Raw genomic sequence first — 21,586 nt, 5'->3', positions numbered from 1 at the left:
AATAATATGCGTCAAGCCCGATGGAATAAAATAATGAGGAATCAGTGCTACCTGTGCAAGACCACATGAAGTGAAGCTGCAAGAAGTTCCCATTAAGTCCCTGAGGAACAGCTCGATTGGATATGGCCCGTTTACTAGAGCTATAGGGTTGCGAGTGGAGATCCTGGGACAGAGTAGTTCGTCCATAATGTTACGGTCGAGTCTCAGGTGGCAAAGGATACGAAGTGGGCTACTTCACGCAATGTCCGGGGTTTAGCAAAGGGGACAGTAAACAAGTTGAACTGCAGTTAAATAACAACATTCAGTCTCGGCATGTGGAGCATTCCTGATAACTCGCTTGCAGACCCAGTGGTGCCTACTCGCCCTAGATCCGAACCCATCCGTCTCTGACAGTCAAGCTCGACGCTCAGTAGACACGTTAACTCGGGACAAAGACAGAGAATGTCGCGATCATCGAGAGTGAAGTCAAATGGGGGCAGAGCCTCAAAGTCACAGCCAAAGTTGGATGGTCAACAGCAAGGTCAGCATGGTCAGCCTCGGTTGTCAACCCGAGCGAAGATCTCCTAGTGACCAAAGAGGCTCATAATCAAGACTTGATGTGGACAATTCGCGTCGGCGAGGCAGGTCTTTATGGTGTTGTCACGAAAATATCTTCTTCGCGCCCACCTCATTCCTACAAATGTTGTCCAAACCACTCTCCATGTCCACGGATGATGTCCACGGATAGGAATAACACGGAAGCAGCAGTTTCAGCGTCACCATTCATGGCTACCTGCATCTTGCAGGCGCTAAGCTTTTTCCGCTACTGAAGGAAATACTTGGCAGGGGTTATGCAGGGCCAATCCGGTTATTGTAACCGCGGCGCAACACAACCAACAGTCTGCGGCCGTCGGGACTTGTCACAACCGAACTGAGGGATGGTTAGCGTTATTTGGCAATTTGGTTGTAGTAAACATCACCAGTCTGGACCAGTCTACCATGCGGGTGGATTAAGACAGGGTGGTTCTTCCTACGCGCGTCAGGGAATCTTCCAACAGCGCGGAGTTCAGGGTGACTACATGTAGATTGCTGCCTAGACTGACAGCACCCAATTACTCTATATCCTTTTACTTATCATCAAGGTCCCCGCTTCTGGCACAAGCGGCTCACTTTGGGTGGTTTGCTTGTAAAACAATGCTGTTACTACCTGCCTAAATAGCACAGGGAGGCTGATAAGGGCAATGGAGATCTAGTACCGTCTAGTACACGGTAAACCCCACCACAGTATATATCCGTTCGCACCAGAACACTTCATCTCTCACATTTTCATCAGCACTCAACCCACAAAGGAGCTATCGAGGAACGTCCCTCACCCGCACGTTTAGCACAATGAACGATCAACACTACAAGCAACGCATGGACTTCGTCGAGTCTATTCTCCAGTCGAATGGTCTACAAGTACGATTATGCCTCTCCAAAGACTAAAAGCAACTGCTAAGTATACGTTAGGCAGAGAGCATTGTGCCTGTTGAATATGACATCAATAGCCCGTTTCCCTATAACAACTTCATATACCGCGTCACTCTTTTGTCTCCCACCACTACCGCAATCACCTTCAAATCCTCCCAATCCGGTGACCCTCAACCAGGCACCGTGCCATGCCCAGCCGATACAGCGTCCCTTATTGTCAGGCTAGCCAATTCAGACCCTCGGACCGGTATCAACAACACCCATCGTGTCGAAAGTGAAGTTGCTTTCATGACCCTCGTACGACAAGCACTTGCGGGGTCCAAGTACAGCTGCATCGTCCCTGACGTTTACATGTGGAGCGGTGTATCTAGTGGTCAAGGTATTAGTGTCCAAAAGTGCATGCCTGGAACCATACCTGAGAGGGGGGGGTTTGAGGATTTCTCCCTGCAGGATAAGACAGTCCTTCTTGGTCAGATGGCCGATATTCTAGCTCTACTGCAGAACTACACCGTTCCGGAGACTGTAAGCAAATATGGAGGCCTGAGGTTTGATGAAAACGGGAATGTTATCAGTGGGCAGATGACCATGTTTACAGGAGAGCCTTCTTTAACGTACAGGGACTTCCTGCGTGGTATATTCAAAGTCAAGCTTGAGGAGGCGGATAACAACCCTGTCATACAAGGGTGGAAGCAAAATGGGATTCGGGCGAGACTTGATGATTTCATTGACCATCGTCTCGAGGGGCTCTTGGGCGACGACGAACCCCAGAAGGTTCTCATTCACGCTGATCTCAGTAAGTCACAAATTTACAGCTTTCAGCGTCCTGGATGCGACCTAACAGAAACTCTTTCTAGCTACGAATAACCTGCTTTTTGATCCCAGCACGCTCCGGGTAACTGCGCTGCTGGATTTCGACTTCTCCTACGTCGGTACGGTGGCAGATGAGTTCATGGGGTTCTCTTTCGGCAATCTGTGTGGTGGTACACTTCCAGGGCCATTTGAGAGCGGGACTCAGCTCGCCCTTCGCCGTGCGATGCTCACTGGGTTTCCGGAGACTCACTTGGTGGTTGGCTCTTCGGAGGTTCAATGGGATATCGCAGAAACCTGGGACAAGGAGCTTGCCCGCGCGGGTGCAGCCAGGCCTTGCAAAATCTCTCGCTTCGAGGAGATTGCGAACATTTACTGGCTTCAGGACAGAGTGAGCCCCTTTGAGTTGGACAATCCAATGATGAGGAAGCGGATGACAGCAGAACAACTAGAGGAGACTCGGAGCAGGACGGAGAATTTGATTGCTGAGTTCTTGGGACGCACAAGCCTGTCTTCTGATACTAGTTCAGAGGGCAACAACCTGTAGGATAATCAGATTATCAAGCTGCCTTTTGCCACGCATTGCAGCAGCAATATCATTTAGACATAGTAACGTGTCTGGAGGTGATTGATGGGCCGGAGTGGATGATTCAGATAATAGGGGTGACAGCCGTTTGATAAGACCACTCTACCTGATTAAGGTACGTATTGATTTGATAGAAACTTTCGAGCAAGCTTCAGGATTGAGAAGATGTGGGCATGGCAATATTCGGCAACACTCTGGTGACCAAAGCTAGGAACATCTCCACTGGTACTCTCAGTCGAGGCATCAAGTCATCTTTCACTCCATTCACGTACAACATTACGGCGGGATCTTTCCGCTCCTCGTCCCGAAGCCCGTGGATAGCATGGCGAGGTGGTTGATGTTCATGTTCTCGACATCGCCGACGATCTGTTATCTTGTGATAGAGAAACTGAACTTGCAAACATTTACGAGGACACATTGCCTTGTAACTCTCATGCAGCGCTACAGATGTCTAATTTCTCGATACAGTCTGAAGTGGCCAAGCCAAAGCAGTCTGCCAGAAAGAGCCAACCGTCTTGGCCACTAGGTCAACCAAGAAGGAGCCCGAATCTCCAAATATCCAGTAGTGACGATAACGGTGCATGATGGACGCATAGAATGCCAGCACGACAAGGGCTTCCGGTCTGTTCTGGTGGAGGGCTTCGATGTAGTCATCAGGAACGACAAGCGGCCATGCCATGACAGCTTGAGTACCAACATCACACCTGGACGGCTCTTGTTTGGTCATATCCAGCACCCATTGAACCCTACCGAGGGCCGAGAGACAAGCTACAGTGGTGGTGGACGAGGTCGAGGACGACGACTCGAGGAATTCTCTTAACTGCCTCGTCTCTTCCCCGGGCTTCTCCGACTCCGTTTGCCCGGACAGCATTGGGATGTATAAAAGAGGTTTCAGCTCGGACCGGAGGATATCGCGCCAGTATCTTTGTATGATAGCCCGTACCCCCCTATGTAGACGAGCGTAGCCAACGAAGTCGTCAACGAACCCTGCCAGTGTGTCGTGTTGTATCTGAAGCGTGTCATGAAGAACATGGAGGCCCAGGAACGAGGCGAATAGGAAAGCCGACATATAGGTGCTGTCGCATATATGGTCTTTGGCCTGGTTGAAACAGCCCAACGCGCGTGTCTGCAACTCGGTAGCTTGGTGACGGAAAGATGCAGCCTGCGCCACGTCTCGGGTTGAAAGATGGAGTGCTGATAAGGCAAGTAGTTGATCCAGAAGATATGGCGTCGTATACGCGTGTTCCACGGCAGTGTCGATGAGTGGCCGTACACTGCCCTGAAGCGCCATGTACTCGGACATATTCGTCTCGGCATAGTGAAGGAGGGCCATGTGAGTGGCTGTAAAGGTCGGTACTGGACACGACGACCCTTCACCTGCGTCCTTGGGAACAACAGGCACATAGTCACTGACGACGCTGCCGGGGGGAAATACGACGTTGGCTAGTCTTGGGTGCGAGGCGTCGTTACTGGGACCTGGGACGAGGTACGAGCATAGCCGCTCACCCATAATACAATTGCGGCATTCCGGTCGTGTTTCGTCACATTTGATGTGTCTTTTCTTACAGCCGCTGCAGCCGTTTCTCGACTTTCGATGATGTCGTCGGCCCGACGCTTGTTCTCGTTGCTGTTTCGGCATTGGCAGGCAGACCATAGATTGCTGGAAGGAGAAGCGGAAGAAAGTGGAACGCCTATACAATTACGTGAGTCAATTCGTAAAACTCCAAAAAGAAAAAAAAAAAAAGAAGGGTGCATAACACGCGGAAAAGTCTCGTGGGGGCGTCTCGGCTTTGATTAATATCCAGCGACCTGTACAAATAGCTGAGTAATAAAGATTACGGGGCTATGTCCGAACCATTGGCGCTGAGGCGCTTTGGGTACACTTCCAGCCTGACCTTACACGCGTATTCAGTGTTCAGGCAGCTATCCTGCTGAGACTGAGGGTACGATAGACAAAAGCATCGTTGAGTATCAGAAAAAGTCTTGAATCTGACTTTGTGGATCTATTATTTCGTCTATATTTCTAATGGTACCACACCGTTATTCTTTACCTTCTATTTGATAGAAGTATCTGGCAGACATTTTCCTTCTAGTAATCTAGTTTCTCGAAGCCCATAATTCTTCCACTTCTTAGTCTTATTTTTTTAGGTGATCAACACTGGCATGTGCGGCTAGAATACCATTTGAGAAACCCTCTTTTCGAATCCTGCCAACATGATAATCGGCAGGTTTTTTTTGGGAGGGTGTGACACATCTATAAACCAACTTGACTAGAATGACGCTCCAAGGGTTTCATATCGGGATAGAACATTCAAAACGGGAAGTAGAAATTACTAGCAGGAGCCGGCCGGCGTTTCCCACAAAACTCCGCCGGCGCTGGCCGCTTGCCAAAGCTCCGGGTATCGCCCAACAATCCCCATCACGAAACAGACAGGTGGGCGGTCGAGCGGCTTGCGGACGAGTTCGACTACCGAAGCAAAACTTAATCCAACCATCTCGCCCTTGAATTTCATCGTCCGAACATACCAAGATGGCGAGAATTGCCCCGTCTTTCGGTCAAGAAACCTTTCCTGTTCTCCGGTAAGCCAAATAATAGCTAACTCCCCGAAAGCCTGTAGAACTATCCGTGCCACGCCCCCATTTATTTCGGGTTCGGATTCACCTCACCCGCGTAAGCGGGTGCTCACTAGCCATCCGCAACTACCACCCATTCGTCAACCACCAAATCACAAAGAAAGACAAATCTTGATTCTAGCAGTACATGTAGCTGAATAGCTATTATATCTTGATTTATACTTTATCACAAGCTAGTATTGAACTTGATACTGCTTACGCGGGTGAGGTGAACCCGAACCCGAAATAAATGGGGGCGTAGCACGGGTAATCCGAATTGTATTCACATCGGTCCCAATGCATTGTTGAACCGTTTCTGTTGGTAGGCAGTGATTGGTTGTTGAGAAAAGAGTTTGAAGGCGCTCAAAGCTTGACTGTAATGTCCAATGAGCACGGAACGGCAATTTTCCTGGGATACTATACCGCCACCCCAACTTAACCGTCAGCCCCCCCGTCCATCGATCTGGCACGTCTCGGCTTGCTAGAGGCACCTTGTTCCCCGCAGACTACTGTCAGCTGTCTGTTGCCATTACAAGATATTCAACTCAAGCACTTTGGAACTGACTGACTGCTTCTCAATCTGCGGCCAGTACGGAGAGAGGATTTATTTTCCTTTGTGAATCAGCACAGGACTGCAGATGCCAAAAATGTCGGACGCGGTGAAGACCTTTCTGCAAGCCGCCAACGGGCTCGCAGACTCCATCGAGAACGAAGACGACCGAGTCAGGGTTCTTTCTGCGCTACATGAGCTTGTCGGCAAGATCGAGTCGCCGTGGGACACCCTTGTGAGATTGTCTCTGAGTCAAGTAGGTCGCCTGTCGAGTGGCGTGGATGAGCCGTCAGAATAAGATTTGACCAACACGAGTGTGCTAGCCCATGACATCAGCCGCGTTGAAAGTACTCAGAGATTTGCGACTCTTCGAGCGATGGCAACAGAACGGAAACTCGCCGATGACAAGCGCCCAGCTGGCAGGCCTAGCTAATGGCTGTGATGCCGCCCTTCTTCGTGAGTTAACCATGCGGGACAGTTCGAAGGGGTGTTTCGAAACTAAATCGCGTTAGATCGACTACTCCGCCTCTTGGCGGCAAACCACCTTGTTGAGATGACACCCGATGGGAAATACAAGCCGACTCGGTTCTGCATGAAGCTCGCCGAGCCGGACTTTGGCATAACGGCCGAGTTCTAGTAAGTCTCCTGCACAGCGATCCGGTGCGGAAGTCGTCGCTGAGGCTGGGCAGTCGCCAATACTTCATTCCCATGTGCACCCACATGCCGGAATTCTTCGCCAAAACAGGCTACCAGAACCCCAGAAGGAGCCGTGTCACCATCTTTGACTCCACTTTCAACTACGGGGGCGGGCTTTTCAAGTATCTCGAGGAGCACCCCGACCAGGGAGAGACCTTCAACGTCGTGCAGAAGACGTCGACGTCGATCCAGGCCAGGTGGACTTCGATCTACCCCAGCCACAGGCTCCTCGACTACGATCCGAAGCTGCCCCTCCTCGTAGATGTAGGAGGCAGTGCTGGCCAGGATATCCAGTGCTTCTATGAGAAATATCCCGAGACCGCGTCCGGGCTGTACCTCGAGGACCTCCCCGCCGTCCTCGCGGACAAGGCTTCCCCTCTCGCCAGGGGTATCAACAAGGTCCCGTACGACTTCTTCACCCCCCAGCCCATTAAGCGTATGCTACCCCCCTCCCTCCCCCCTCTCCCCGTTTCTCCGTCCCCACTCCGAGACTGACAACGGCCCAGATGCCCGCGCCTACTACATGCACCAGATCCTCCATGACTGGCCCGACAGGCCAGCCCGTAAGATTCTCGAGATGCAAAAAACGGCCATGAGACCCGGGTACAGCAGGATCCTAATCCACGACCATGTGATCAACGACAACGGACCCGTCCACCCACACGCCGCCAGCTTTGACATGGGCATGATGGCTTTTGGGTCTGCGCAAGAGCGTACGGAGAAGGAGTGGGAGGCGTTGATCACTTCGGCCGGCCTCAGAATTGTCAAGATCTGGAGGATTGCATCCGCGGCCCAGGGCGTCATTGAAGTCGATTTGCCTCTGGAGAGGTCCAAGCTGTAGTAAAGTGTAAAATGTACCAATTTTTTATGATGGAACGCCGTGGTTGCGTTTGTGTATTGTTTCAAGGGCTGTGATTGTTCACTTCTAACGCAGCTTTTGTTGACCGTAAAGGTGTTCCCCGGGAGCTTCGCCGTCCACGCCCAGCCATCCGGATCGCGGTGGGGGGGTGTGGGGGATCGAACGGACCCCATTGCTGCCGAAAACCGGCCCCACAACGGCAACGGCGTTCTTCCGAACCTACGGCTATGGCCACCCGGAGCGCCATTCAAGAGGCCCCCGTGCCGCAAGATGTTGGAATAGCCTTCGGTTCTTTCAGAACGCACCCTGGTCCGTCACGCTCTCGGAGTGGAGAGCGTATTCTTCTGTCTACGGCATCATCCCTGTTCCATCTCAGCGTTCTCGTATTTGACCGCGCTGGAAACCCACTTGATACGAGATCTGGCTGGGCAGTCATGGACTCTCACCCCTTTCGTCTAACCGTCCGTTGGCATATCCGGCATGCCCGTCGGTTCGCAAAAAAAACACTGTGCGGCTGCAGTTGACATCTCAACCCTCGATCCAGGTGATCTGCTCCCAATTCTACAAACTGGAAATAATCAGCTGGCTCTGGACGCGATGCACATATGTATGAAAGCGTCACGCTCGTCGTCCCCGTCGGCTGGCCGGGCGACACAGGCCGTCCGGATGACCCTCGTCGGCCTGCTGTTATCCACGCTCCCGCAACAGACATGCGCCGCCTACGTCCAGGTCCAAGACTGCTACGATCAGTTGTCCCGGAGCGGCGGCGACGGCGTCTCCCCGCTCCCGCGTCTTCACCTTGAGGGCCTCACGGCATCGCTCGACGTCCACGAAGGCGCCGCCGCCGCGCAGCTCCGGCTGAACCTAACCGGAAGCCGACCAGGCCAGAAAACGTGCGACTTTCAACTCGCCCCGCGGACTCCCGGCAGTCTCCAGGTCGCCGCCATGGGAGGCTTCGAGTCCTACGAAAACACGGCGGTCAACGTCTCCTGCAGGGCATCCGGAAGCGCCGAGTCTGAACGGGCGCTCATTACCCACGCGTTTGACTACAAGATCGCCAGCCCCAAGACATTGGATAGCCTCGACGTATCGCTCCAGCTCCGGGATGCGAACGGCCTCTCCTACGCCTGCGCAAAGGCGCACGTAACCCCGTCGCTGAACCGGTCGCTCGCTGACGCCGCCCTCTACGCCCCCATCGCCGTCTTCCTCGTCGTCCTCGCCGTCGCGCTCTGGCACGAATCCTCCGACATGGCCTCCCTCTCCGACAGCGTCCTCCAGATTGGGCCCCTCATGCGCGAGCCGACCCGCTCGCATCTCACCCGCATCGCCGAGTGCCTCTCTTACCTCCAGCATGTCTTCTTCTCCGCCGCCCTCTCCCTCGACTATCCGGGCTTCCTCCGCCCTGTGGCCGCGAAGGCGAGCTGGTCGACCCTCATGATACCCCGCGGCCCAATCCTCACGACGTCCCCCTACTACGGCGTCAGGGACGGCATCTACGAGGTCAACGGCACCTTCGGCGGCACCAACGGCCTCGAACTCATGACGCAGGTCATGGGCGCCCCTGTCACGATGCGCACCTGGGCCAACGTCGCCTCTCTGTCACTGATCCTCCTCGCGACCCTCGCGGCCCTCGTCCAGCTTGGCTACAGGCTGCCTCTGACCAGCGGCTTCCTCCGCGGCGAGTCGGCTCGCCGCCTCCGGGGCACGGCGGACTACGGCCTCCGGGGCACGGCCTGGACCGTCTTGCGCGTGTTCCTGACGTACTTCCTCGCCCCGATCACCGCCTGGACGACGTATCAGTTCACCTTCGCCGCCTTCCTGCCCGCGTACCAAGTCGCCGTCGCCGCCGTTGTCGTCGCCCTGCTCGCCGCCGCGCTGTGGTGGGGCATCGTGCAGAACAGCCCGCGCAACCTGGGCTACCTGCTCATCGACGCATCTCCTAAGCACCTCCTCCAGACGCCGGGGATCCTCTCGCGCAGCCAGGACCGGTACGCTATGGCAGCTTTCGCGCTCATGTTCGTCCGCGGCGCCGCGGCGGGCGGCTTGCAGGTCGCAGGGCTGGCGCAGCTCCTCGCGCTCGCCGCGTGCGAGGTCGTCCAGCTGCTCGTCGCCGGCTTCACCTGGCGCGTTTTCCCGCTGGCGAGGGTCGCCGGCTTGCTGACGGCGGCCAAGCTGCTCGTCTACTTCCTCTGCATCGCCTTCCTTCCGGGTATCGCCGGCCACTACGCGAGGGCTGTCGTCGGGCTTGTCATCCTAGTGATTCATGCCGTAGTCTTGGTGGTTATGTTCCTGCTGCCGTCCCTGTTCGGCGCCGGCGCGCTGCTCGCGCACTCTGTATCCAAGGTTTTGGATGCCAAGCAGATAGATGGAGGAGAAGGGCTGGAGGTAAGGATCAAATCCGCGGCGTGTCAAGGGTTGGTAAGGCTTTCTAACAATTAAAGCAGCAATACCGACTCGATCAGCTTCCTCTTCCACGGCAGATAAACGCCAGACGCGCCTCGTCACGTCTCTCTTTCGACGAGGCAGACCTGGGCCCCCGCAACCCGTCGAGTCTCCTTGTTTCACCTACGGCGAGCATCAGAGCGCGCCCAGGCCACGACGACGCTGGGAGTTATGTCTACTCACATAGGCGCGGCATCTCGTTTTCTTCGAGCTCGGATGGATCTCGTCCATCCGTGGACGATGTTGGCCTGGGAAAGGCAGAGGAGAGACCTGATGGTCACGAAGGCGCCGGCGGCGAGGCCGATCATGATTGTCCGGGACCTGCTCCGCGACATCTTATCCACGATTAACCTCGTTCCTCTCCGGTGCAGCGTCAAAGTGTCTGATGTGTATTCTCGTTCCTCCTCTCCATAGTGTAGAGTTAGTCAAATCATGCAGAGGTGATCCTACATGTAGATGCTTTGAGCATCATCGTGATCATTTCCCCAAATACCAAGAATTGCATTGAGTTCAAGACACTCGCATGCCATCAAAAATTCCGTTTCTGATGCGAGCCGAACCGATCCCGATCCGGCATCCAGTCCAGCCACCTGTCCGTGGCGTCCGGAACACCCCGTTGAACGCGTGAAGCCCACATGGCCCCAACATCAGCCACACCAGAAAGCTTCCTCGGACGACAAACAGCTTGTCGTAAAAGCGGGTGAAGTTTTTGGGCCAGATAAGAAGACTTCAAAAACCAAGACGGACTCCAGTATGTAGTGGTTGACTGAACACATACAGGCCTAATACTATAGATACGGGGCTGAGTTACACTATTGACTCAGCGTAACACTAAATCCTTATCTTCTCGCATACCCACTTGTTGTGAGAAACAATCATCTGAGCAACTGTACACAAGGCATATAGAAACCAAAAGACGGCAGACATCGGCGTGATAGCAATAGTCACAAATGTAGAAGCGAATTTGAAGTCGAGCCTCACGAATGCGCGCGTTTGAGAAAGAAACAGTTCAGGAAACCAATATATTGAAGCCCATGAAGTAGGGTTCCATGGCTGATTACAAGTTCAGAAACTCAAGGTAGGTATCAAAAAACACAAAATATGACGGGAAGCAAAGCTAATACCCCCGCAACCATATCTCGTATTTACACGCACACCATATGCCACCCTCCTCTTTGACCGGGACACTGACATTGACAGATCCGCAAACTGCTTAGAAGATGGTGTTAAGCCATCTTCTCCACACGGGCCAAGCGGCAACTCTGGCGCGGTGGGCGTGGATGACGGGCCAGTCGACCTCGCGGCGGCCAGTGTCGAGATCGATCTGGGAAAGCTTCAAGAAACCCTTGCGCTTCCAGAGGTATCCACAAGCCCAGAAGAAGAGAACAACGGGGAGGGCAGCGTAGGCCTTAAAGAAGTCCTCGGCGGAAGCGAAGCCATCCTTGCCGGGAGGGCAGATGGCAACGAAGAGCTGAGCAATCAGAGAGGCGAAGACCAGGATAAGACCAAGCCAGGAACCGGCGACACCGCCAATGGCCTGGAAAGGAATCTCATCGAGAGTGTGTCCCTGAGCCTTCCAGGCGGAACGGAAGCGAATGTGAGCGGCGCAAATGGAGCCCCAGGTGAAGAGGGCAGCGAGGCCGGAGAGAGACAGAAGCCAGTCAAAGATGACACCGCCAGATGACACCATGCGAACGTAAGCCAACCCGCCGAAGGCAAGGTTGAGGATGACGGAAGGCAGAGGGCGGCCGGACCTGTCGATGTAGGTGAAGATCTTGGGGGCGTATCCCTGCTGGGCGAGGGCAGTCAGGGTACGGGAACCACCGTAAACGCAAGAGACACCAATGGAGACGACGGAAACAAGAATGACGACGTTCATGAAGCTGTCGTATCCCCAGAGGTGGGCGTCAAGGGGGGCAAGAACGAAGGGGGAAACACCCTCAGAGTATGGGTTGTCGGCGCTCAGGAGACGGTCGTCGGTGGAGCTGACGAGAAGACCAACAAAGGTGAGACCGAGGATGTAGAAGCTGATAAAATTTGTCAGTGGCGTTTGGCAGAAGGGCTGTAGGCTTTTTGACTACTCACAGGGTGATACGCCAGAAGACCTGCTTAATAGCACCGGGGAGGGCCTTGGCAGGGTTGGTAGACTCGGCAGCAGCCAGACCGACAAGCTCAGTACCGGAGAAGGCAAAGGCGGCAGTGACGAAGACAGAGCAGAAGCCTCGGAAGCCGTTCTGGAACGCACCGGGGTCTCTCCAGAGACGGTCGCCCCAGTACTCGTCGTACTTGCCACCCTCGGGGCCGCCACCGCAGATAAGAACAAGGCCGACAACCATGAAGATGACGGTGGCGATGAGCTTGAAGGCAGACGAGACGAATTCCTCCTCGGCGAAGCCAAGAGTTCCAAAAACGTTGATGATAATGATGAAAAGCCAGAAGACAGTGATCCAGACGGCGACACTAATCTCCTTATTCCAGTATTGTACCGTGAAGGAACAGACCGTTAGTTCGAGTGGTAAGACGATGACCCATTGGAAGACCTGCGGCAGCACATTAGAGACTGGGATAGGAAGAGTTGAAAAAGTCGCGGCGGGAGACTTACATAATTCCAGCCCATGGCAAAACCCCAGGAAGGGTCGAGGAAGCGGATAGAGTACGTGTAGAAACCACCAGAGACAGGGTACAGGACAGCGAGCTCGCCGAGAGCGTAGACGACGTTGAAGATCATGACACCAGCGATGAGGAAGCAGATGAGGAGAGAGCCGGGACCACCCTTGGTGAGGGCAGAACCGGAACCGACGAAGAAACCAGCACCGATGGAACCACCGATGGCAATCATTTGCAAGTGACGAGGCTTCATGGAGCGGTCCAGCTCGGCTTCGCCTCCAACAGTCGTTTCATCACCTGGAAAGCATGTCAGCACACACCATATGCGTTTGGGGTGGGGGGGTCCGGTGACGCCAGTCGAATCAGGCTTCAGTCGGTGTGAAGTCGCAAACGCAGACCAATGCCAACAAGAAGCGGCCACAGCAGCGGGAGGGAATACTCACGTCGCTGGAAACTGCGAAGGTTCAGGCCGTTGCGGGTTCTGAAGTCATCCTCGCGGTTATCGGTCTCGTGGATATCGCCGACAGAGTTGTGTGCACCCTTCTCAGAGTCGTACGTGGGGGGCACCACGCCGACCTGGGCATCTTCCTTGGACATGGCGAAAGGATGGCTCGATGGCTCGAGGCAAGAACTGGGAGGCTGTCTTCAGGGAAGAAGAAAAGTTGAAGGGGAGCGCGTTGGCGCGTGTCGTGACCTATACCCTTGGTCGACGACGGAGAGAAGGAGACGGGAGTGTTACTCTGTAATGTACTACAAGAGTAGGGAGGAGGGGTAAGGAGAAGGGACAAAAGAGAACGACAGTTTGGACGGCGTCGCGGGATGTCTTTTAATAAAGGTTGGGACAGAGGGCAGAGGCAGCGACAGAGAGACGGGGAGGCTACACAAGGTAAGGCAAGGCACGCATGTGCAGCCTGTCCTCCTTCATGCTCCCATCCCATGTTCGACCTGATGCTCCACGGTCACCCCCATGTCCATGTCAGGCAAAGAAACGCACACCAGGCCCAAGGGAGAAAGGTGCGGGCGGAGGCAAGTGTAGGGGTACGGCAGGAAGGAACCTGCCACTAGTACCCAGGTAGGTACGATGGTACGACGGGATAAGAGACACTAGGTACGTTCTACCTTACCTTAGGCAGGGGACTAGTCAAAAAGAACGCGCAGCATAGGTAAAAGTCGATAGGTACTCTGTACCCTGAACCTATCTTGTGAAGAAGGTGCCCACGGCCGGGCGAAGAGCTGGAAGGTAAAAAGGGAAGGGATGGTGGCCAACCAACGCTCTCGCCGGACCTCGAGCGATCCAACGGATGGGAAGAGCTGCAGCATCGGCAAGGTCTCCCCCCCTTCCCGGTTTGGATGGGAATGTGGGTGGTGGTGTGGCGGGGGCGCACCCCTTCCTTCCTGCCGCAACCCAACTTACCTACCCAGGTATATCAAAAAGTGAGGAAGGTGTACTTCGTTCATCGTTCCATCTCACTCACCTTAGTCTCCGCCGTTTTCTTTTCTCCCCTTCCTGCTTCGTGGTCTTCAGCTCTCTGCTTCCAGGATTGCTTCTTAATCCGGCTGTGCCGCTGGCACGCAGTCGCACCAGGAGCAGTAGGAAAGGTTGCCGACGGTCTAGACAAACGACTGACTCCCGAGCGTGATCTTGGCGGCGATTGGACCGGTCGGTGAGCCGTAAGACGGGGGGGAAGGATGGGATGGGGAGCAGGGGACGACGAGAGGCGGCGGCGGCGGCGGGCGGGAGCTTCACACTTTCATCGTACATGATGAGGGTGCGGATGGCGGATGGCGGATGCGCATGTGCCTATCAATGTGGGTGTTCGGAAGTCATGGAAGCTGCGTGGAAGGCGAAGAAGGCAAGGAATCGGCTGGGAGACATCATCGTCGAGACATGGTGCGCCGATGGACGTCGTCGTCTCGACTCAGGCGAGGGGTTGATGTCACTCGACATTCGAGTGCATCAGCACTACTAAGGTTGATAGGCAGACAGGCAGACCCTCCTCGCTCGGGCTGTGGAACACCACTTCCCAACGCAACTCAGCGTCGTTGACAATCCACAACCCATCGGGCAGGCAGTCAGTAACTGTAGAGGGAGGGCTTGAGGCCGCCTGCGCGTCACGACGGACACGGTTCATGTGCCAGAGACAGCTTTCTCGTCCTGCAACGCGGACTATCTGTCCCATCCGGGACATCACGGCGGCTTGGCGAAGCCAGTAAGCTTTCTGAGAGCAGAAGGTGGAGACGGTACGGTGGCTGCCAAGTGATTAGGAGGCCTGGTCGTCTCGTTTGGTGGTTCTTGGCTCGGAGACCATTGGTCATTGGATGGATGCGACATTTTGCAGAGCACCGGGTGGCCAGTGATGGGCATGGAGAGAGAATGAATATATTGCGAATTGAAGTTGGTAGCGGCGCGCGGGGGTGGGACGGTGCCGGTCCTCTGGTTGGGGGGGGGGGGGGGGGGGGGGGAGGGCTCGGTCTTCCTGGCAAGGAAAGCCTGGACCAGCAGATGGGACGGGACTTGACTTACTACGCTATCAGCAGGGTACCCGCCTCTTGCTGGGGTCGATCCATGATACCGGAAAATGAGATGGTAAGAGCGTGGGCGATGGGGCGACAAGTGGCCAATGCGAGAAGACGCGATGAACCAGCAATACCCGGAGTGAGATGGAAAACTGAGAGATAGAGGGAGAGGGAGCGTGAGTGACAAACTGATTACCTGGAAGCAGGACCCCTTCAGCGTGACGGCGTTGATGACGGGGGGGGGGGGAGATGAGGAAGAGTGTGAGCCCATTGTAGAAAAGTGTCTGTCTCCACCCCGTTCGGTGCATCCTGCATGCCCTCTGACCTTATTTCACTGATACCTGAAGTACATTCGCACAGAAGGGGACTTGCATGCCTGTGTCTGGATGGGGCGGTTTTCTTATTCTCTTTTTCGCCGTAGCGCACACGGATCTCGTACCCCCTTTCTTCCCTGATCCTTATCCCCATCCCCATCCCCATCCTCTCCCTTCTTTTTCTTCCTCCTCGACCTGACATGGTGTTTCTAGGCTGTCCTGCATCACGCCGATACGTACCTAAAAAATGTACGCGAACCATCTTACTTCGGCCAATGCTATCGCACTCTCCCGGCGCTACCGAGCTGCAGCCAAGATCTTCTGGAACATGGCTGTGTGGCTTGGTTCACATGGTGGCGTCTTGGCCGCACCTCACATTCCAGCCGAATCTTGAGCAGCTTCCTCTTCTGGAAGGACCATGACTGGGCGCTATTGCTTGAATCTCGCAACTGGCCAAAGACCTCTTTCTGTCTCTCTCTGTCTCTTGGGCCACTTCGTTCTCTCCTCCGTTTTGGGGCCGTAGGCTTGCCTGCACATCGACAGTTGATACTCCGAGTCGCTCCCCGCCCCTAGGAAAATCCCATCGCACCCAATTTCGCCAGACTCCCCGGATGCAATATAACGCCATTTCGCGGCTAACCTTCCTGTCTTCCCGGCCATCAAGTTTCCAGCGTTCCTCCTGCCTGTTTTTGCGTCTTGGCCCTTTGCCCCATTCACTGGGGAACACCCGGCACCTGCGTCTGGCATCCATCCACCCATCCATCCATTCATCCTGGATCCATCCATCTCGAGTTCTCGTCCCTTTCGAATCTTGGGCCCCTCGCTCCTTAGCCCTCCATCTATTTACCCATCTCACTACGGCGCAAGCTGACAATCCAATGTCACACACGTCGCTGATTGACTTTCTCGGCGCGCTTTTGGGCTTCCGCAGGGGCTGATGCCGCGGGGAGGGGAGGACAGGGAGACAGGCGCTAAAGCCGCCAAAGAGTCCTTCTAGAATGCCGCCACGCCGTCGAACCATCCCCCTCTACCTAGGTACTATGTAGGTACCATGATCAATCAACCTTTATCCTTCGAACCTCTCGACTTGTCACTCGACCCCCCTCGGGTCCCTCAGAGCCCCCCAATTTCCCGATCACCACCCAGCACCCTGTTCGAACCATCGGCCAACCCACCGCCAACACCACTTGGGGGCGCACTCTGATTGATTGCGCCGAACCGTCCAACGACTCGATCCCCAGCCAATCTGGGGCGACACAAACTCCTTGTGCCGTGCCCCAACTCCAACGCCAACACCAAACGGCCGCTGTTGGTGGAGGTCCCTACACCCTGCTTCCTCTTTGCCCAAGGGAGGATGCATCGTCGCCTGCTGCAATTGGTCTGCGATACACACATTTTCTCCCGCCGGTGGAATATATGGGGATTAAAGTCTCGGCAAAGATAACAGACTTTCCAGGCCCCATCCTTTATGGCACATGCTGTGTCATACACATCTGCTAACAGACTATTGACGGGCTCCTGTCGCCATTTCCAGCCCATGATGCCTCGACGCGATATCTGTCACCGATACCAGGTTCGGCCCTGCCGTCATTCGTCATGTCTCTTGCTTTTGTCATGATAACTTCATCAAGCCGCCCCCCATCGCGCCAATGCACTACCTTCAATGACGATTCAGTCGACTGCCTCGAACCTCCCGATGCGGCCAAGCCCCGGCCCATCTCTTGTCTCGCATCGTGCCACCCCATCCCTTTGGACGCCCCGTGGCTTCGGGTATCTGCCTCAATGTGTCACTAGAGCTTGGTCCAACTGATGCTGGCACTGACGCTGGCGCGTCCCACACCCTTCCGATGCTTATCTCTGTCGTGTTTGAGCAGCTGTGCGGCGCAACACCCTCTGACATCTATCGGTGACCACTGATGCGTCAGGCTATCATGGACATTTACGGCTAGGGACGGGCTGGCGGTCGGCCAAACTGTTGAAATGGCGTTTTGACTGACGCGAGCCAAGGCCTACTAAACTGCGCCGGCTGCCAGACACCAGACGTTGACTCGCCGCGAAGCTGCTGCGCATGCCACCAGCGCGCGCAAACTTGACTTCTCGTTTCCATCGCCACCGCTCGCTGACGCCAAGAGCCTCCATCACACCTGGCCTAGCGGCACTTTGGGGAGGCACGGTCGCTTACCTCCAATTCAAACCTACGCTGTCGCTTGTCAAAAAGTTGCCCAGCTGTTTTCGCGATAACCTCAGAATTGCCCGGCGCATTCGTGTCTTGTCGGTTGTCGTGTCTTCCGGCCTGTCGCGCGATGCGGCGACGTCGAAGCCGTGACGTTGAACACCCCCAAGACTCCAAGACGTTGGCATCTCATGGCATCTCATGGCATTTCATGGCATTTCATGGCGTCCAGGTCCCAAAGCTTGACCCAAAGCAAAGACTTCGGATCCGTTTGAATGGCAGCCTTGATTGGACGCGCCGAGCAAGGCCGAGAAAAGCCATGGCGTCTTGGCCACCCCATCTCGACGGGAACCCGAACTGCCCGGTCAAACACGCGATTGGTGACCCAGGCGAGCAATCCTTCAGCGCCCCTCGCTCCACTGCTGACGGAAGCACCCTTTGTAACTTGTCAATGATGGTCACTCGGTCGACTGGGGATGCGGGGAAATTGTTGTTACTAATAGCGCGTGCCAAAGTGCAGCGCAACCCAATAAGTCCAGAGCACGCCACGATGATGAACGAGTCAACGACTTTTGATTTCTGGGGAAGTGGAATCGACCACGAGAGCAATACTCAACATAGCAAGCAGGGAGGCAGCGAAGACCGGTTTCTTTTACGTACACGACAGCGACTCCCCGGATTTCCCCCCTCACCATCCACAACACATCAACTTTGTTCGAACGGCGGCGGGTCGCTCTGTGGTCTGCGCGACAACGTGGCCGGTGGCCCAGTGTCCACTGTGGCAATGTCGGTGGGACCTCGAGAGTTTACTGCGACGTTGTTTCACGGGTGCGACGTTTCCAAGCTCACGATTTGCGCCGTGTTATGTGAACAATGGAAAGGAGCGGCTTGTTACAGCGCGGTCAGCCTCAACGGTCAAAAGTCCCTCGGCTGGCTGGGTTTTGGCGCTTGCCTCTGGCTGCAAAAAGGTTGCGCCGGGCTTTTGTCTCGCTCAAATTCCTCCTATGTCTCTGATCCACATCCCTTCGGGCCAAGCAAGCCACATGCGTCTGTGTGCATCTGGCCGCGCGCCCCGTCGCCTTTCGGCCTGAAGCGGCTGATTGGCCACTGAGAGCAGATTAACTGCACCGCAATAGGGCGTCGTACCGAGGAGAGTGACTTGAGCTGTGTTGCTGTTGACCTTCCGCATGGGTGAGCTTGGCGAGCAATGATTTATGTATGAACCCCTGAGCTGGAATTGGGATTTGGGCGATTCACAAGCAGGGTTCGGCTGCTGAGAGCCGTGTTGCTCATGCAAGGTTGCCTGTGGGTCATTCACCTTCGAAAGCCAGATTTGGAACTGAAATAATCATAAAAAAGCCAAGTCGGCAAGGCGAGGCTGGGCGAGGCTTAGGATGCGAGATGCTGGTTTGGGGCACCATGCTGTCGGATGCATTAGATAGCTACCCACTTGTGATCCTTTAAAGTGATATCGAATGGCCATCCTGTGATAAGCGCTCGTCGTCCAACGACTTCCGGGAGCCAAACCCCGTCAGATTCCAACACAGATAGCAACTTTGGTCATCGACATATCAAATGTTCCACCGGCTTGGCTTAGCTGCATCACGCCACTTAAAGCTGAAGGTGATGCGATAGCAACTGACTGGGCCGGGGCTCCATGTCAATTCTCAGGCGTTGCCCCAGCTGCCTCTCTCTCTGCGCGTGAGCTTTCTCGAGGAACACTTTGATGTTGTCGAGACGCAATCTTGGTGTCGGTCGTAGAAGCAGAGTGAAGCAATAGTTGCAACCTGGGCTTTCTTCCTTTCTTCCTTTCTTCCTTTTCTTCCAAAGGGAAAACACAATATCAGCAGCGAGCTGCAACGCCACTTCTAGGGTCCTTGGAGGACGGGCGGCCACGCGCCGGATGCCTTCCTGAAATATGTCCCGGATGAGAATGTTGATCTGAAGCGTCCCGTCTGGCAACTACAGACTTTCGGAACGGAGAAGTAACGCCGAGGGAGCTCGCATTCCGTACTGGAACCCCCCGCGCGAGATTACCTCTTTGAGAACAGAAGCCTCCTCGTGCGGTTGGTGGACGATGTCGTGATGGCCCTGGCATCCACCAAAAGCCATGTCAACCAACGCCTGGCTTTTCGCGTCGGTCCAACCTCGTGGTTTCCGACGGGCGAAGTGCTCCGTTCTAGTTTCGGTCATGCAGGAAGCATCTGAGCGCGTATTTTGCAATGGGCTGGGCGTCGCGTTCTGGGTCGCGGGTGCGGACCGGAGTCACCACGTCTCGCCGTCGCCGCGAGCAGTCAAGGTTGATGTTCTGTACGGAGACCTTCTGGTGAAGGGCATGCCAGTCACCTTGGTTCGATGTGGTTCTTGTGTATTGTCCAGATGAGCCCAAGACCTTCGGACCGCATATTCATCGCATGCTCGTTGTCATGTACAGTTCTGCGGTGAGTGCGAAGCACAGATCTCGGTACTTGGAGCCATCTCTGAGGCACCCTACAAGGATAGTAATGGTGAGCGACGCCTTGGTTCCCCTTCGTGAGATGATGGCGGAAGGGTTTGCTTTTGTGTTCGGCTGCAGCTGCGACACGATCGCTCTTGCAGTCTTTTCAGCTGTACATGCCTCTCTCGCGAGGGAAGGGAGAGCTTATTGCGATGGCTGTCGGATTTCCTTTGGGTTGTTTGCTGTGTGTTGTAGCAATAATGCCCCATCTAATCGCGACCGATCTTTCTGGCCCGCAGAATACATCCGCCTGACGGGGGGCCGAGAAGAACTTTATGTGTACTCCTGCCTCGCCGTCTTTTGCTCTTGGAGCGTGAGTTCCCGTCGTCCATCTGAAACTGTATGCTGGACGTCCTGGCTCCCTGATTTCGGCAATCGATACCAGGAAAGTGGATTACCCATGCGGCCTGTACCGGTCCACAGCTGATAGCCCTTCACCAAAGTGTCGCCGTTGTATATTGTGTTGCAGTTCTGGAGTTTGGTCAGGTACACCGGAATCGTAGGCTTTGAAATCTCTTCGGCCAGGTAGTGGGACTGCCCAAACCAAAAGCCCGGCGAGAAAAGTCGTCGAAGAGTGAGGTGCGGCACGACACCAGTTTCACCCTTCCGCGGCATCTTCTCGCCGAGGCCTGAACAATAGCACCAGCTCCGGCAGACCTCTCGTCGATGACGTACTGATCCCGAGAGGCCTCATGGTGGTTTCTGGCTGTTTTTCGACAAGAGTCAGACGTTGTACGACGATAACACCTTACATAGACGTCGTCGCAGACCTGTTTTTTGGCGATACCCCGGCTTTCCACTCCGTCTTTTTTAGTTACAAGAAGGGTTTCTACCGGCATTCCCAAGGACCAAAAAGGGATGTTGGGTGACGAAGATCTCCGTCTTTCTTTCTTCTTTCTGGTTTGAGGGCTTGAGGTGGTATTTTTTGTCTATTTCTGCGTTATGGAAGTGCTTTACACAACTTCTGTTCAAGATCGAAGTCAGGAATGGACGACGGTGTGATGGTGGACATTCCAAGTAAGTGTGCTTGTTGCTTTCCGGCGCCCGGGACAACTTGTCAAAATGGACATGAAGCATGGAAACAGTTGTCCAAACATGCTCAAATCCCCAAAGGATCAGGATTTGCCTGGTGAGTGCGAACGTTGGGTTCAGTACGTTAAGAGTATTGGAACAGGCCAGTCGACCAGACGGCTGCCACGGGGCTGGGCCCGCGCCGCAGCTCGGGCTCCCGGGCATCCGGGGGTAAAATGCGGGACCGGCGACATTCGCATGAACCGGATCCCTGCCGGGTCGGCTAGTCCGACAGTACCTCAGTCCGGCCCGGTAATCGGCTGCCCCATCTGCAAGGCACTCTGCGGTCGAAAGCCTCTGTGGCATTTGTCCTTGCATTCGTTAGTAATCAGAAAAGATAGATTGATTTGTCGTTTCACTTTGCCGAAAGAGATCCTCGCATGCACCCACAGACTTGATACTAAC

At 54.9% G+C, this 21,586-nt stretch overlaps 5 protein-coding genes across 5 annotated transcripts; 3 read left to right on the top strand and 2 right to left on the bottom strand.

Annotated features, from left to right (window-relative positions):
- Nucleotides 1–1,331: 1,331 nt before the first annotated feature.
- CDEST_07797 (Putative aminoglycoside phosphotransferase, protein kinase-like domain superfamily) lies at nt 1,332–2,927 on the top strand. The gene is made up of 3 exons (XM_062923956.1): nt 1,332–1,437; nt 1,489–2,242; nt 2,304–2,927. Exons 1-3 carry the CDS (start codon nt 1,369–1,371, stop codon nt 2,801–2,803), a joined length of 1,323 nt encoding a protein of 440 aa, XP_062780007.1. The 5' UTR covers nt 1,332–1,368; the 3' UTR covers nt 2,804–2,927.
- Nucleotides 2,928–3,266: 339 nt separating this feature from the next.
- On the bottom strand, nt 3,267–4,557 carry CDEST_07796 (Putative zn(2)Cys(6) fungal-type DNA-binding domain-containing protein). Its single transcript, XM_062923955.1, has one exon. The coding sequence runs from the start codon at nt 4,494–4,496 to the stop codon at nt 3,294–3,296; it is 1,203 nt and encodes a 400-aa protein (XP_062780006.1). The 5' UTR covers nt 4,497–4,557; the 3' UTR covers nt 3,267–3,293.
- A 1,545-nt stretch (nt 4,558–6,102) lies between these two features.
- On the top strand, nt 6,103–7,542 carry CDEST_07795 (Putative O-methyltransferase domain, S-adenosyl-L-methionine-dependent methyltransferase superfamily; the record flags this gene model as incomplete). The annotated part of the gene is made up of 5 exons (XM_062923954.1): nt 6,103–6,261; nt 6,329–6,461; nt 6,518–6,641; nt 6,695–7,137; nt 7,208–7,542. The coding sequence occupies 5 exons, from the start codon at nt 6,103–6,105 to the stop codon at nt 7,540–7,542; spliced, it is 1,194 nt and encodes a 397-aa protein (XP_062780005.1).
- A 615-nt stretch (nt 7,543–8,157) lies between these two features.
- On the top strand, nt 8,158–10,352 carry CDEST_07794 (Putative transient receptor potential channel Flc/Pkd2; the record flags this gene model as incomplete). The annotated part of the gene is made up of 2 exons (XM_062923953.1): nt 8,158–9,945; nt 10,005–10,352. The coding sequence occupies 2 exons, from the start codon at nt 8,158–8,160 to the stop codon at nt 10,350–10,352; spliced, it is 2,136 nt and encodes a 711-aa protein (XP_062780004.1).
- A 660-nt stretch (nt 10,353–11,012) lies between these two features.
- On the bottom strand, nt 11,013–13,356 carry CDEST_07793 (Putative amino acid permease). The gene is made up of 4 exons (XM_062923952.1): nt 13,053–13,356; nt 12,605–12,906; nt 12,088–12,542; nt 11,013–12,029 (listed from the first exon to the last, which is right to left on the bottom strand). Exons 1-4 carry the CDS (start codon nt 13,204–13,206, stop codon nt 11,216–11,218), a joined length of 1,725 nt encoding a protein of 574 aa, XP_062780003.1. The 5' UTR covers nt 13,207–13,356; the 3' UTR covers nt 11,013–11,215.
- Nucleotides 13,357–21,586: the final 8,230 nt, after the last annotated feature.

The sequence above is a fragment of the Colletotrichum destructivum genome, chromosome 5 (genome assembly GCF_034447905.1).
Source record: "Colletotrichum destructivum chromosome 5, complete sequence".
Taxonomy (NCBI): domain Eukaryota; kingdom Fungi; phylum Ascomycota; class Sordariomycetes; order Glomerellales; family Glomerellaceae; genus Colletotrichum; species Colletotrichum destructivum.
This window is presented reverse-complemented; position numbering and strand designations above follow the sequence as displayed.